Source organism: Theropithecus gelada, chromosome 1, assembly GCF_003255815.1.
Source record: "Theropithecus gelada isolate Dixy chromosome 1, Tgel_1.0, whole genome shotgun sequence".
Lineage (NCBI taxonomy): Eukaryota > Metazoa > Chordata > Mammalia > Primates > Cercopithecidae > Theropithecus > Theropithecus gelada.
In genome coordinates, this window is record NC_037668.1 from 164528119 (window position 1) to 164543543 (window position 15425).

The 15425-nt window shown below is 52.5% G+C and overlaps 1 protein-coding gene across 1 annotated transcript in view; it reads right to left on the reverse strand.

Annotated features, from left to right (window-relative positions):
* Positions 1–835: 835 nt before the first annotated feature.
* The window catches only part of IGFN1 (immunoglobulin-like and fibronectin type III domain containing 1), a 35293-nt gene continuing 20703 nt past the window's right edge, over positions 836–15425 (reverse strand). The window contains exons 12-23 of the mRNA XM_025397102.1: positions 15039–15154; positions 14184–14325; positions 13526–13825; positions 12637–12936; positions 11920–12093; positions 10745–10873; positions 7758–8060; positions 6680–6768; positions 4643–4838; positions 3614–3913; positions 2504–2830; positions 836–1313 (exon numbers count right to left, since the gene is read on the reverse strand). Of these exons, the coding sequence (XP_025252887.1) occupies positions 1300–1313; positions 2504–2830; positions 3614–3913; positions 4643–4838; positions 6680–6768; positions 7758–8060; positions 10745–10873; positions 11920–12093; positions 12637–12936; positions 13526–13825; positions 14184–14325; positions 15039–15154 (2390 nt within the window). The 3' untranslated portion in view covers positions 836–1299. The remainder of the gene's footprint in view (positions 1314–2503; positions 2831–3613; positions 3914–4642; positions 4839–6679; positions 6769–7757; positions 8061–10744; positions 10874–11919; positions 12094–12636; positions 12937–13525; positions 13826–14183; positions 14326–15038; positions 15155–15425) is intronic.

Here is a 15425-nt window from a genome sequence, read left to right on the forward strand (position 1 = left end):
GATCTGAGCAGAGGGAATGAAGGGCAGACAGTGTTCTAGCTCATCGGGTCACCTGCTGGTGACCTCAGAGCTGATGTCCTGGGAGAGTGGGGCTCAGCCTTCCCCGGGGCTCCTTCCTTTCTTTTGGCTCCTGGAAACTCTTGAATATTTCTGGGGAGCCTGAGAGATAGGGGTCATGTCTTCAGGATAATGGAGTGCAAGGCTTCTGGGGGCAGTGGTGGGGTGACCCACCTGGGAAAGGGAGTCATCCCATCCCTCCTGTGACATGGGGCAGTGGGGGCTGTGAAGAAGGTGAGGAGGCCCATGCAGCCTTGAGTGAGTCACACCGTCATGCACTTGATGGCCTCTTTCTTCCCCTTCTAACAGGGGCTCAGATCCTGGGGTAGGATTCTCCCCAACTCAGACTCTTTCTAGTCCGAGGGAGTGACAGACATAGGACAGCCCTAGGTAACTCCAGCCCGCCCTGTGGTCTCCACACATATAACACCTGGGGAGGCCTCCAGCCCTGCTGCTCACAGGATTCCTGCCAGTCAGAGGAGTGCAGGAAACACGGGCCAGGAGGAAGAGAAGCATCTCCATTACCCTCTAACCTTTCTTGGCTTTCTCACCCTTGCAATCAACTATGCAGGCCTGGGCTGCAGAAGAGTCCAATTCTGAGCCCATTCTCCCCTCCGTCCAGAACCCACCCATCCTCCCAACTGAAGCCTGGAATAAAGGCTCTGCTTTGGAAATCTTTCCTCCAACACACCCACCCCAAGTAAATTTGCAAATGATCTGCCTGTATTAGCCTAACGTTTTAATGAAGAAATGTACAGAAAGCACATGCCGTACCCCTGCCCCCCCCACACACACACACCCTTGATGCCCTAGTCCTCACCCAGGTCCTCTGACCTCCTCTCCTCTTCCCTCCCTGTGGTCACAGAAGGCCCAGCTGTGCCCACCCTCCCTCCGAGGGGCTCAGCCCAGGAAAATGAGAAGCTGGCCCATCCTGCAGGCAGGTGCCCTCTGGATCTCCTGAAGCGAAGAATAAAGTAACCCATAAGGTGAGGGTCCAGGAGGTTCACTGTCATTCCGTTGAGTGACTTAGCTTGGAGCCAGGAGGCAGAATGGCCTCCTCCCTTGTTTTTCTTCCCCAAGGACTTCATGTCCTCCTGGCCAAAACCTCACCAGGAGTCTTCTCACTCCTGTCTTCCTGGGGCTCTGGGCACAGCCTCCATCCTTGGGATTGGCCTCCCAGGCCACTGCAGGTGTCAGAAGTGAAGCTTCAAGGGTCCAGGACCATCCCAGGGTGAGGTGAGGCTAGGCGCTGGGTTCTGCAAGACACAGGATATTCCAGTTGGTCCAGAGGGGCAGCCACCCTGCCCCGCACCTGTTCAGTGGTGAAGAAAACTCAGCATGGTGCTTAGGCTACAGACTCTGCTGTCAAGGGGTGTGGATTCAAATCCGGAGCCACCATGTGCTCTCTGAGCTTGGGCAAAACCCTTTGCTGGCCCCTCGGGGAACCATAGCCACACCCAATGCCAGCTTTGTTCCGGGACTACATGTGTACACGAGCTGCGGTGCTTCGAGAGTGGCTTCCTAATGCCTAAGCATGGGCGCTGCAGAGAGGAGAGATACCCTGCTCCAGTGCAGAGGGGTTGTTTTTCCACAAAGGTCACCTGAGGCTTGCCTTTTATTACTATTCAAAATATAAGGTGTTTTAAGTACTATTGAAGGAAAAACTTTATTAACATATATTATCTGCAGTACTGAAAAGGAGACTACCAATGAGAGAATCAGCATGGCTTTCTAGGCACTAAATGTCCATATCTCGACATATTTAAGAAAGAACAATATGGACGCCTGTTCATTTCTCAGCCTGTGATGTGTCGTGTGGCCCCACTGGGAAGCTCAGGTGGGCAGTACACAGCCTTTCAATCAAGAGTTGCTCACCAAGTTCAAATACCTCAGTTTAAAAGTGGACAAATCGGCCAGGCACAGTGGCTCACGCCTGTAATCCTAGCTCTTTGGGAGGCTGAGACAGGTGGATCACCTGAAGTCAGGAGTTTGAGACCAGCCTGGCCAACATGGCGAAAACCTGCTTCTACTAAAAATACAAAAAAATTAGCCGGGTGTGGTGGCGGATGCCTGTAATCCCAGCTACTCGGGAGGCTGAGGCAGGAGAATATTCTGAACCCAGAAAGTGGAGGCTGCAGTGAGCCGAGATCACGCCATTGCACTCCAACCTGGGCAACAAGAGCAAAACTCCATCTCAATAATAATAATAATGATAATAATAACAATAACAATAATTTTTTTTAAAAAAGTGGGCAAATCGAGACCACATGTGGGCTTGTGTTGGTAGGTTAAATAGCTGAAAGTTCATAGAGTCAGGCAGAGAGTCCTGGTCTCCTGACTCCCCGCTGAATCCCTCTAGGCGCCCCCTGGAGGCTCCCTGAAGGCAGGCAGGTGACTGCTCTCCTGGCTCTCCTTCCTGTCCCACTGCCAGGGCAGCCACCATTACCTATGACAATGAGGGTGGCAGTACTGACTGCCTGGCCCAGCGTGTTCTCGGCCACAGCCTTGTACTCGCCGCTGTCCTTCAGGGATACGCTGGGGATGGTGAGGGAGCACACGCCCATCAGGTCAGTGCTGTACACTGCGGGGTTTCCTTCCAGGCTGCAGTCGTTCTTGAACCAGGTGACGTGGGGCCGGGGCGAGCCCTGCACGGCGCAGCTCATGCAGCACTCGCAGCCTTGGGGCAGGAGATGGGACCGCAGGCCCACCAGGAACCGGGGCTTCTGGCTCAGGTTGGGCTCCCGGTAGCTCTGAGCCTTCACTGTGAACCTGTCTGTGGTGAAAACCGGGGTGAGAGGAAGGAGGGTGAGAAAGTGAGGAAGGCCTGGCTGAGACTCAAGTCTGGGTAGAGAGCTCAAGACACTACCATGTAGGCCTTACCTGGGATTTCCTGCCACATCTTGCCTGCAAATTTGGACCCCAAGGCTTGCCTCATTCTATCCTTTTCCCAAAATTCTTTATGGATTTTTTTTTTTTTTTTACTTTATGGATTTTTTGGTAGCTAACACACATTCACTGTGGACAATGAGAATACACCGAGAATCAAAGGAGAAAGAATAAAAACCAGTCATAATGTCACTACCTGTAGATGACCATAGCTGACATTTTGGTGTAGAGCTTTCCTGACATTTTTGTATTTTATGAAAAAGAAACCTTCATTTGATTTTATAGCCTGCTCTTCTAGTGACTGATCTTAAGGTCCACATCTACCTTGCTGTAAAATACACTTTGTTTTCAGAGAAATGTTAACCTCTATTTGCCTTATTGTCTGTGACTGCTTTTGAAAATCCTCCCAAAGGCACCTCAGACACCCAAACACCCACACCAATCTCATTCTCCCCACAGAGGTCAGGGGTGCAGAGGATGTCAGTACAGGTAGGTGTGAGGCAGGAGAGGGAGGAGCAGTAGCTCAGGGATGCTGGCTGTTATTTGGCATGCTCCAGGCCATCTCTGCCACAGTCCCTATCCTGTGCACCTGCCATGCTTGGGTGCATCCCGCTGCACTGCAGAGTGCAACCCCCACCCTGCCTCCTCCTCCCTCTCAGGGGCTGCTTACCACGCTGCCGGGGGATGCACCAGGGCTGGCTGGTGTACGAGGGTTTGCTGGCCCCCAGCTCATTCTTGGCCACCACCCTGAAGTGGTACTCGTGGCCAGGGAGGACGCCCAGGAGGGTGAAGCGGTTGGTGTGGATGCGGTCGGCTGCCTCGCGCCAGGGGCCATGTGCCGAGGAGCGTGTGAACACTGTATAGTGTAGCGGGACACCCCGGGCCTCGTCCGGAGAGGGCTCCCACTCAGCCGTCACTGTCCCAGGCACGTTCTCCTGCAGGTGGATGGGCCCAGGTGCCTGTGGACATACTTCAAGAGAGACGGCAGAGGGAGGTCACGTGGAGGGGACCCAGCAGGGTTGCTGCCAGCCCCCTCCAGGTCCCAAGTCTTCTAAGGGTCCTGGGGAATGCAGTCTTGCCACACAGGTAGCTGGGGCCAGAGTGAGTTTGGCCAGATGTCCACAGTTATCTCTAGAGGGTAGAAAATCTCCCCAAAAGAGTAATTATAATTCACTTCAGTTTTTAAGTAAAATGACACAGGACAAGACATGCATTTTTGGACAGAGGCAGGGCTCTCATGAGGCCGCATTACAGAGCCCCCACTGTTAGTCTATTTGATCATTTCTGGACATCCAGAAGCTCCTCCAGGGCAGGGGCTGTGTGGAGCCACAGCTGGGGGGGAAAGCCTTTATTCTGTGCAACGGCTGCAACAACAATTTTGTCCCCTGGGTCTTTGGAGTGATGTAACAGTGGTGACTGCCTCTGCTCACTGACTCAAAGGGAAGGATAACTGAGGTTGGAGAGGAGACATGATATGACTGTCTCTAGGCTCCTGAGGCAGGACAATGGAAGTACCCAGGGAGCTTCCGGGGTCCTTTCTACTTTGTATCATCAAGCACAGAGGAAAGGTGGAGCATGGTCACCTTGCATACCTAGCCCTGGTAGAGTGGCTGAGACCTATGACCAGACCCGTGGACATCTCCTTGCCTTGGTGAGTGGCCAAGCCAGCGTCCAGAGCCCAGAGCCAGGCCTGCCTCACCTGCCACCCTGATACGGAAGCTGTGGGCAACCTCCTTCCCCTGCAGGGTCCTCAGCACTACAGTGTAGAGACCACTGTCCGAGAGGCCAGCCACAGGGATCAGAAGCTGGGTGAGGCCATCCTTAGTGACGGTCACACTTCTTTTGGGCAAGGGCAAGCCGTCCTTCAGCCAGATCACCTCAGGCATGGGCACGGCCTGAGAAAGGAGAGGAAGGAAAAGTTGAGAAGGGCAGCTGGCAGTTTCATGGAGCTGATGGCATTTAAGCTAGGCTGAAGGTAGAAGTGGTGAGAAGAGCCTTGTACAAGGAGAAAGTTGGCAAGAAAATGCAGAACGTAGACAAGAAAACACAGGTGGGAAAGAGGGGTGGTGATAAAGTGTGAGGTTGGCAGATGGGGATGGTAGGGGGGCAGTGAAACAGGAAAGGAAGTTGGATGAGGAGATTTGGCAAAAATGCAAAGTGCCCTCCACGTCACACCTGTACAGACATCTGGATGTTATCCTGTAAGCCAGGAGCCACTGCTGTCAGATTCTGAGCAGGAAAGCATAATGAGTTCTGGATCCACATGGCAGGGGGTGGGATGGGAATGAGAAGGGATGTGTGGGGAGGGGAGTGTTAACTACCCTGGCACCCACATAGGAGATAATTTGGCAAAAGTCTAGGAGGAAGATTTCGGTGTCCTGGCCTTGAACTGTGGTGACCCTGAGCAGGGTGGGAAGGCCAGCCCAGCTGCTTGGTGACTGTGCCGCCAGTTCCCTATGGGGCCCTCAGTACAGGGCACGGTGGGTACCAGAGTCAAATGAAGACACTGATAGTAACTAACTGAACTTACAGGATTGTTCTGAGAATTTAAAGTGTTAATAATAAATACATGGAAAGCAGAGAGAACAAGACCTAGTACATGATAATTACTCAATGTGCATTAAATATTTTTGTCATCATTATCACTATCATTATTGTGGTTAAGAACAAGTCATTTAGAGTAAGATAGACTGGTTTGAATCTGGCTCTGTGTGCTATGAGCTTCCTACACAGATGATGATGATTTTAAACAATAATAATATTAAAACATATTGGGTGCTGCCATATGCCAGGCCCTACATATACACTTTCAATATATTAATTCCTTGAACCCTCAGACTTTTGAGATAGGTTACTATTATTATCCCATTTTGACAGATGAGGAAGGTGAAACACAGAGATGTTAAGATATTTGTCCTGGCTGGGCACAGTGGCTCACACTTGTAATCCCAGCACTTTGCGAGGCCGAGGCAAGTGGATCACCTGAGGTCAGGAGTTCAAGACCAGCCTGGCCAACATGGCGAAACCCCAGCTCTACTAAAAATACAAAAATTAGCCAGGTGTGACGGCGGGCGCATGTAATCCCAGCAACTCCGGAGGCTGAAGCAGGAGAATCGCTTGAACCCAGGAGATGGAGGTTGCAGTAAGCCGAGATCTCGCCACTGCACTCCAGACTGGGCGACAGAATGAGACTCCATCTCTAAATAAATAAATAAATAAATAAATAATATTTGTCCAAAGTCAAACGGCTGTGAGTGATGACGTCAAAAATTTGAACCCAGGCAGTTTGTACTTTTAGCCACCACCCTAATGTTATAAAGTCAGGTGGTGTTAGTGTTGGTTAAGGATCACCCCGAGTCAAATGTAGGTCATGTGATTGCACAAAAATACATTGCGAAGCCAAAGGGGACCATCGGCACGGCCGGCTTTCTGAATTCCCAAACTAGGAGAGGTGGAGAACCGGAAGAGCCTTAATTTGGAGGTGCAGTAGCAGAAGCTACCACTAGAGGGATTTGCAGGCCTGGAGCAGAATGGCCACCCAGTGGCCAAGTGAGGGCGGTACCTTCAAGGAGGACCTGAATCCTTCCTTCCTCATGTCTCTCGCCTGATTTCCACAAGCCCAGGACACTGACTAGGGGCCAAAAAGGAATAGAGAAGAAAAGAGAGCCACAGGGCTGAGTCTGGCCCCCTTGGCCTCTCTGGGCTTCCCTCCCCACACCCCTGTAGGTACACTCACTTCAAAGGAGATGGGCACACGAACAGTGTCCCCGACCTTGACCGTCAGCAAGTTCTTGGTGCTGGAGTCCACAAGGAACTTAGGACAGACTGAAACACACAAGAGGACTGGTTACCTCCCTTCTGCCTCCCAGTTGGACCCCAGCCCCAGGTCCCCAGCAAGGCAGGGCTGGAGGGGAAGAATGGGCCAGTTGGGATGCTGAGATCCCAACACGTTGGGGCCTCTAAAGGACTGGAGTGCAGCTGGGAGCAGAATCTTCAGGGGGCACCCCAGGGGCTGGTGGGGAGATGCTAGCAGGGGAGGGACAGGAGCTGAGAAAGGGACCCCGCAGGGAGAGGGGTGGACTAGGCTGGAACAGAGGAAGATGCTGATATGTGGCAGAGCACTTATGTTTTGCAGATGAGATAGACACCAATCTAAGACAGGAAGTGACTTGCCTGAGGTCACACTTTGTTCGGGAGAAAGCCAGGACAAGATTCTGGGACTCTGGACTCCATGTGCTGTGTTTGTGTCTCCCTACTGTCACAGTGATGACTAGGGTCAGCTGGGGTGGCCCAGTGTCAGCTTGGGTCAAAGGCAGGTCAGGTGCTTGTAGTGGTTAAAGCCCAAAGGGAAAGACAATCCTCTTTTCAATAATAATGGGGACCTGGGCATGTCCCATTCTGAACGTGAACCACAGGAGCTGAGCTGCACTTAGGCCTTCTAAGGCCATGTGCAGGAAGCAGCCACTCTCTCTCCTAGATAACATCAACTTTGGAGTCTCCAGGTTTAAATCCTGGCTCTACCACATACCATTGGTGACAACGTGGGCAAAGTACCTTGAACCTCGGTTTCCTTCTCTGTAACTTCAGAATAGAAACATTAATGTTGTAGTATAGTTATGAGTCGTAATGAGAAAACATTTCTAAGAAGGGACTGCCTAGCCCAGTGCCTAGCACCTAGTAGGTGCTCAATAAATGTTACTTCCTGAAACTGAGGGTGGAGATCCTGGCTTAGCAAGTGCATGGTGGCTACTCAGGGGCTCCCTCTCAGGAGGGGCTTGCAGGGCTCAGAGGTCGGGGAAGGAGGCAGCACTCACCAGTAACAGGCATGGCTTGCACTAATGTGTCCAGGGCAGTGGGCTGGCTCTGACCTCCTTCATTAACTGCTGTCACCCGCACAAAGTAGCCCTCTCCAGGCCGAAGGCCCTTGGCCGTGTAGGTGGTGACTGGCACGGTGCCTGCATGGCACGGGAGCCACTGGAGACTGTCTGAGCCACACAGCTCCACCACATACCCCTGGGCTTCGTCCCCGTCCTTGGTGTCTGGCCCAGCCCAGCTCAGAGTGATGCTGGTGTTCGATGTGTCTGTGACTTGGAGATTCCTCACCGGCCCAGGGGGTCCTGCCAGGCAGCATGGGAGCGTCAGGAATGGCGTCTCCTGAGGGAGGCCACTCAGTGTGGATATTGATTAGCCTTCCTCGTGGGAGACTGGGAAGTTTTTCCACTTAGCAATTCTGCCTTTAGATTCTTCCTGAAGCACCTACCTTGTTCCAAATTCTTACTGTAACCAGCACTTTGTCTCCGTTATGCACACAGATTCCAGGCCACCTCTCCCAGGAAGCCTCCCCCAACTCATTTCCCTCATTCATTCACCAACCTGCCAAATGCCTTCTCCTAACTATCCTTCTGTAATTCCAGAAAACCGAGATTTTAGTTGATGACCTCTTGGGTTCCATTATCCCGTAAGACTGGACTTCTACATGTTTTTATTCTGGACTCTAAACTCTTATTAGAGTCAAGACTCTGCCTTTTGGGCACTCAGTGCAGGCTTCTTGTTCTCCACTTGTTACATGAGAACAATAATAATAGCCCCACCTACCCACAGAGGTTTTAGAACAAGCAAAAAGCACAATGAGCGTGGAATCACCTGGTGAGCTTAAAAATACTGGCACCTAGATGCCACCTCAGAGATTCTGATTTAATTAGTCTGGGGTGCAGTCTAGGCATCAACATTTTTAAGAGTTTTCCGCGTGTTTCTAAATATGCAATGAAGTTTGAAAACCACTAGGCTAGGGCTGTACTTCTCAAACTTTAATTAGTATAGAAGTTACCTGGGGATTTTGGTAAAAAATACAGACCCTTATTCAGTAGGTCTGGGGTGAGGCCTGAGATTCAGCATTTCTCATAAATTCTAATAAGATGATGTTGCTGGGCCATAGGCCTTGCTTAGCAGCAAGAATCCAGAAAATGTAGTGATTGCCGTGGCTGCTATTAGACACTGCTTATTCTATCCATTGTCTCTACTTCCCACCACTGATAGGAGAGATGAATAGGCTGTGGGTCCATGGCTCATGCCTGTAATCACAGCACTTTAGGAGGCCAAGGCAGGAGGATAGCTTGAGACCAGGAGTTCAAGACCAGCGAGACCCTGTCTCTACAAAAACATAAATTAACAGGGTGTGGTGGCACATGCTCATAGTTCCAGCTGCTTAGGAGGCTGAGGCAGGAGGATTGCTTGAGGCCAGGAGTTCAAGGCTACAATGAGCCAAGATTGCATCACTGCACTCTAGCCTAAGTAAAAGAGTGAGATCCTGTCAGAGAGAAAGAAAGAAGGAAAGAAAGAAAGAAAGAAAGAAAGAAAGAAAGGAAGGAAGAAAGAAAGAAAGAAAGAAAAGAAAGAGAGAGAGAGAGAGAAAGAAAGAGAGAGAGAGAGAAAGAAAGAAAGAGAGAGAGAGAGAAAGAGAGAGAGAGTGTGAAAGAGACAAAGAAAGAAAGAAAGAAAGAGAGAAAGAAGAGAGAGAGAGAAAGAAAAGAAAAGAAAAGAACAGAGAAGAAAAAGAAAAGAAAGAGAAAAGATAGGACAGCCTTTGTCCATTTGCAAGGAGTAAGTTGCAAGGGCCAGCTTTCCTCCCTGATCCCTCCATTCCACACCCTGCCCTTCCTAGGACTAAAACTCAGATACGACTTGAACAATGAAACTTACAGAATGTTCCGGTCTTGTTGAGTTCATTCAAACAGCCTGAACACCTGCAATGGGCTAGGCTCTGTGGGGCACAGACATGCTCTCCAGGTGTTGACCACCTGGCCCATCCAGCAAGTGCCAGAAATGTGCTGCTCCCCAGAGGACCTGGTGTAGGCAAGCTCATTAGGGGATGAGAAATACAGAGCAGCATTTTCTAAGCTGTATGCCTTGGAGTGACACTTTTAATAGGTATTTTGTGAAAAAGCTAGATTTGGATCAAGGTTAGACAGGTTTTTTTTCCCCTGCAGGAAACATCATAGGCTCACATCATACACATCTTTGATCACAGACATTTTTTGCTGTTCCTGTTCTTCGCAGAATGTCTGTTGGCATCTCTCGATACACTCCATGTTCTCAAGACCACAGGTCTCAGATAGGAAATGCTATCTCAGACTGTAAGTTTCTCAAGAGCAGAGACCAGGATCGATTCACCTACTTCCTGGCACAATGCTGGCCATTTAGTAGGTGATGGGCAAATATTCATTGGATAGAGAATTGACGCTGAGCTTCCCCCGTCACCTGCTCTCCGCCCTGCCTGATGGGCACACACGGGTGAGTGGATGCTTATGGGACTAGAGCAGGTGGGCCAGACTGGGGGCTGGCCTGCCTAGAGGCCAAAGAGTGAGTGAAGTGATCCTGAAAAGAACTCCCCCTTTTTATTTTGTTTTATTATTATTTTTTTGAGACAGGGTCTCCCTCTGTCATGCAGGCTGGAGTGCAGTGGTGCAATCACAGTTCACTACAGCCTCCAACTCCCGGGCTCAAGCAATCCTCCTGCCTCTGCTTCCCAAAGTGCTAGGATTACAAGTATGAACCATTACGCTTAACAGGGAAGGAATCTTCTAATCCCACTGCCTGGCTTCTGGGCCTATTTGATCTCAATATAGGGGCCCTAAGATGTGGCTCACCCGAGAGGCCTTTTGATTTTTATATCTCAGCCCTCCTGACCATGTCCTTCAGGACTGCCCCGACCTGTGACCTGTGATCTCCCGTCAAGTCCCACCGGGCTTCAGGGCTATCCCTTCCTCACCCCACCCCCATCCTGGGTTGGTTCCCTACTTACTCATGGGGTCCCGAGCAAAGACAGCATCTGATGGGGGTCCAGGCTCTCCAGGGCCTGAGGGAGCCACAGCTGTGACCCGGAACTCGTACTGACAGCCCTGCCGCAGGTCCGCCACCGTCCACCTCCTCTCTGTGAAGAGCCCGCTCATGTGAGTCCCACCCGGATGGGGCTGGCCATGGGGAGATAGCTTGGGTGCCTCCAAGTTCTGAAGGAGACCAAGCCTGGGGTCCTAACACATTCCTCCCTACAGCCCTCCACCCGCTGTGACTCAGTTCCCTCCAAAGTGGAAAGAGCACTGCTCAGGGCATCAGGGGCCTCGGGTCCCTGTCTGGTTCCACCACTAACTTGCTGGATGTTCTTGGGCAAGTACCTTAGTCTCCCTGGTTGTCTCTGCCTTACAGAGTTGCTGTCGTATTTAAATAAAGCAGGATAACTAAATAGTGAAATTGTAAGGCTGCCCTTTGTTCATCTCTCTTTCCAGAGATAAGGAAACTGAAGCCCTGACAGGCCTCAGCTTCTAAGTAGCAGAGCCATGACCTGAACCCAGGTCTCCTGGCAAGCTGTTCTGAACCCGTTCTTCCCTCCTCAAACCTGGACTTCTGCAGCACGCACGCAGAGCAAAGAAATGCTAAGGGCTACCAGAAGACCCCTTGCATCTGCCCAGCCCGTTGGCTTTTCCAAGTTCTTTCTGATCTCAGAATGCAGTTTGTTTCTTAGGAAACTACTTAGTGGGGCAGGGGACCCTCCTCTCCACTTCATGGATGTGGAAATTCAGATCTAGAGAGGAAGTGAACTGTCCAAGGTCAAGGCAAGAAGTGGAGGGGCCAGGGCTAACAGCTTCATCTCTGGCTCCCAGCTGGGATTTCTGAATCAGGGCTTCTTGACCTTAGCATGATTGACATTTTTTTTTTGCCAGATATTTCTTTGGGATTTTTGAGAGGAGGGGTGGGTTCTGTCCTGTGTACTGTAGGATGTTTAACAGCATACCTGACCTCTTTATACTAGATGCCAGTAACATCTACCCTTCACCCAGTTGTGACCATGAAAAATATCTCCAGATACTGCCAAACCACCCTAGATAAGAACCACTGTATTAAACCAATCTGAACTGACATCCTGGCATCCTGGAGCCAGGAGCGGTCTAAGGAAGCTCTGGAAGCCAGGACACTGCTCACCAGGCACCAGCTGGTCGTTCACTGCTGTCCAGGTGTTGCTCCCCTTCTTACGCCTCTCGATCAGGTAGCCCAGGATGTGGGCGCTGCCAGGGCCCCTAGGTGCCGTCCATGTCAGCGTGATGCCCTGGCTGGAGGCTGACAGGATGGCTGGCGCGGAAGGGGCCTTGGGGAGAGCTGGGGGCAAGGAAGATTCCAGTCAGCCAGAGGCCTTGAAAGGTGCCGGCTCACGGGGAGCCCCTGGGGGTAGGAGGCACGGGCATCTGGGGCAGGCCACACTCCTCCCAGTCCTGGCGAGTGTCGGGGCTGAGCCAGCCTACTCTAGGTCAGTGTTCCAGCTATTCAAGGGAAGGAATGAAAAGACAGAGAAGGCACCGTGGCCTAGAGCCTGGCTCGGAGCCTAGAGCCAGCCCTGAGGCCCCTCCGCCTCGGGTCCCCTGATAGGATGTTGGAGGTGGATGCCCCTCTCTCCCTGGGGCGTGAGACAGTAGGCTTTGCTGGCCCATACCCTCACTCCCGGAGACTCTGTAAAACACTTCCTCATCTGGGTGCCAGATCCCAAATGCAGCTGAGGGAAGGAGTCTCCAGAGTGCTATAGAAGGGCCTCCGAAGCCCTGAGCACAGGCTGGTGTCATTCAGCCTCTGGGACAGCCTGCCGTCCTTGGCACAGCGGGGAGCCCAGGAGTGTCCTCCACCCCCAGCCCCAGCCTTTTCTCTCACCCTCAGGAGCCACCAATGTCTCCTCAGACTCCAGGGCCTCGCCAGCCCCCTCCGAGGTCACAGCCCGCACTCGGAAGGCATACTTCCTGCCTGGCTCCACATGGGCATCCGTGAAGGTGGTGCTGTCAGCGGGGGCCTCGCCCACCTTCAGCCAAGTGCTCCTGCCAGCCTGCCGTCTCTCCACCATGTAGCACTCTACAGGCTGGCCCCCATCATCCCTTGGGGGCCGCCAGCGGAGGCAGACACCAGCCCTCTGGCAATCCTGAACCTCCATGGGGCCTTGTGGGGGATCAGGCTTGTCTGGGGACCCACAGAGAAGAGCAGGAAGAGGAGGGGTCAGAGGAGCTAGATGGGAACGGCGCTGCTCCCCGCCCCCCTTCGCCACTCATCAGTGGATAAGCCTGCAATGGGGCAGACTGTCCAGAGAGCCTTGGGCATTACCCAGAGGGCCACACATTCTTGAGTCGTCCCTATCCCCAACACATATGTGCACCCAGGGATGTGCCATGGAATGCACCAGCCCCTCCCAGCTCCACCGTCCAGGGGCTGGTATGGGCACCTGCTCGGCCCACAGCAGTCCTACCTTGCTGGCACTGCTCAGGGCTGGGGACCGCCATCCTACCCAGCAGCTTCCTGAGGGCCCAGTGCATTGGGGTCAGAGAAGCATAATCGGCTCCCCCCTGCCCAGCAGGAGCCCGGCACTGTGTTGATCTCAACTGCTTCTTCCTAAGCAGTCTGAGCAGAATTAGGGGTAGGTCTGGATCTTAAACAGCATGCAAATGAGGATCAGAGCCACAGTGATCACACCCCAGGCCTGCCCTTGATGACAGGGAGGGCCCAGAACCCTGGGAACTCTCAGGCCTTGGTTGGGGGAAGATGGGGTTGGTACCTATGACTTTCAGGGTGAGCTCGGCCTGCACAGAGCCTCCCTCACTCCTCAGCGTCACACTGTACTGGCCACTGTCCTTCCTGCCTGTGCTGGGGAGGCACAGCCGCGTGTAGCCGTCCCCCAGGTCCACCTGGGCCTCCTTGTCACCACTGCCCACCACCTTGGCCCCGTCCTTTCTCCAGGCAGCCTGAACGGGGAGGTGGCTCTGGAAGGGGATCTTCACTGTCACCGGCTTCCCAGCCTTGACCACCAGTGGCTCTCTCAGTTTCTCTGTCACATCTGGAGCAATGGTAGGGGAATCTGGAAATAAAACAAGAGAGTCAAAGACCAGAGCACTCGGCACTGGGGAATGCAGAAAGGAGGACGCAGAGAAGGAAGTCTGGGGGAAGATTAAGGAATCCCCTGCCCTGCCACAAAGGGAAGGGGCTTCATCTGCAGCGGGAGAGACCAGGCTTAGACCTCATCAAGGACTTCCTGACAAGGAAAGAGCTAAGATGCTGGAATAGGCAGAGTATGAGTTGGCTTTTTAAATCATCTTCTCTGGGGATGAGATTAGATACTGGCTGCAGAGTAGCCACAAATTCAGGTGTTTTAAAGCAAGGCATATCACCTGGTACAAAGAGACTGTGGGACAGGGCAGGGCAGGGCTAGGCCTTACCCTGGACGGTCAGAGTGGCCTCGCTCTGCTGGTCACCAGCTACAAAGGTGTACCTCCCGGCTTGGGTCCCCTGCACGCGCGCGATGAAGAGGCTGTGCACGAGACCATCTTGCTTAAAGATGACTCCATCCTGGGCGGTGAGCTGGAGACAGGGCCACAGCAGGAGAAGGTCACCCCATTCCCATCCCAGCTCCTCCAGGCCAGCTAACCAGAGCCCTTTACAGATGCCGGGATCCTGATAACAGCTGTGTGAATGGAATGCTTACTGTGTGCCAATGCTCTCTGTGCTTAGCACCTTATTTAATTGTCTAACAATCTTATGAAGTAAGTGCTATTATTAGTCCCACTTCATAGATGAGGAAGCCAGACTGTTCGCCAGCTTGCTTGAGGTCACATAACTGGTGGTGGCAGAGCCGGGATCTGAAGCCAGACCTAGCTGATACTGAGCCCCATGCCCTGAGTCACTTTGATGTTTCTCTTGGGGTGACAGCTTTAATGGAGGACAGGGAGGTTGTGCAGGGAGACGAGGGCCCCCTTCTGGTAGGCATGAGAAGATGGCATTTATACAAGCCCTTGAAGGATGGGTAGGATTCAGCAGGTATGGGTATAGAAGAGGCGTTTTGGATGGTGGAAGAACAAGGGGTGTGCTGCAGGGCGTAGGATACACATCATTTAAAAATCCAATTTTATTTTAAACGCACCAAGTTATTGGCTATTTAAACTTCTCCTGAGGTGGATACATTAGTAAAATGAAGAATGAAAAATCTTTCTTTCAAAGCCTCTACCCTCTTTTTGTTCTCTGCTTTACCTCTGTCCCTCCTGCTGGTAAAGAGAAGCTGTGAGGGGAGGCAGTACCTTGACGCCATCCTTAAACCAGGTGCCGGGTCCCAGGTCACTGGTGAGGATACAGGAGAGTGTGGCAGCCTCCCCCTGCTGCACCTTCATGTCAGCCAGGCCCTGGGAGAAGTGGCCTATGGGGCCGGAAGAGACACAGAGGGGGTCGCCAGAGCTGAGCCTCCCAGGCCATGGCCTGCGCTGTGCCCTGCAAGGCCACCATGGTCCTGCCAACTGGGCACAGCTGGTGTCAGCAGGGCTGGTTCCCAGCATCTATGCTGCCTTGGTGCCAATGCCCTGGTCTTCCTAGACAGGAGCCCAAGCATTGCTGCTTTTCTCAGCAGGAGCTAGGCTGGTCCAGGAGACCTGGGGTGTAAGGTATACGAAGGCCCCCTTCCTCCCGCCGCT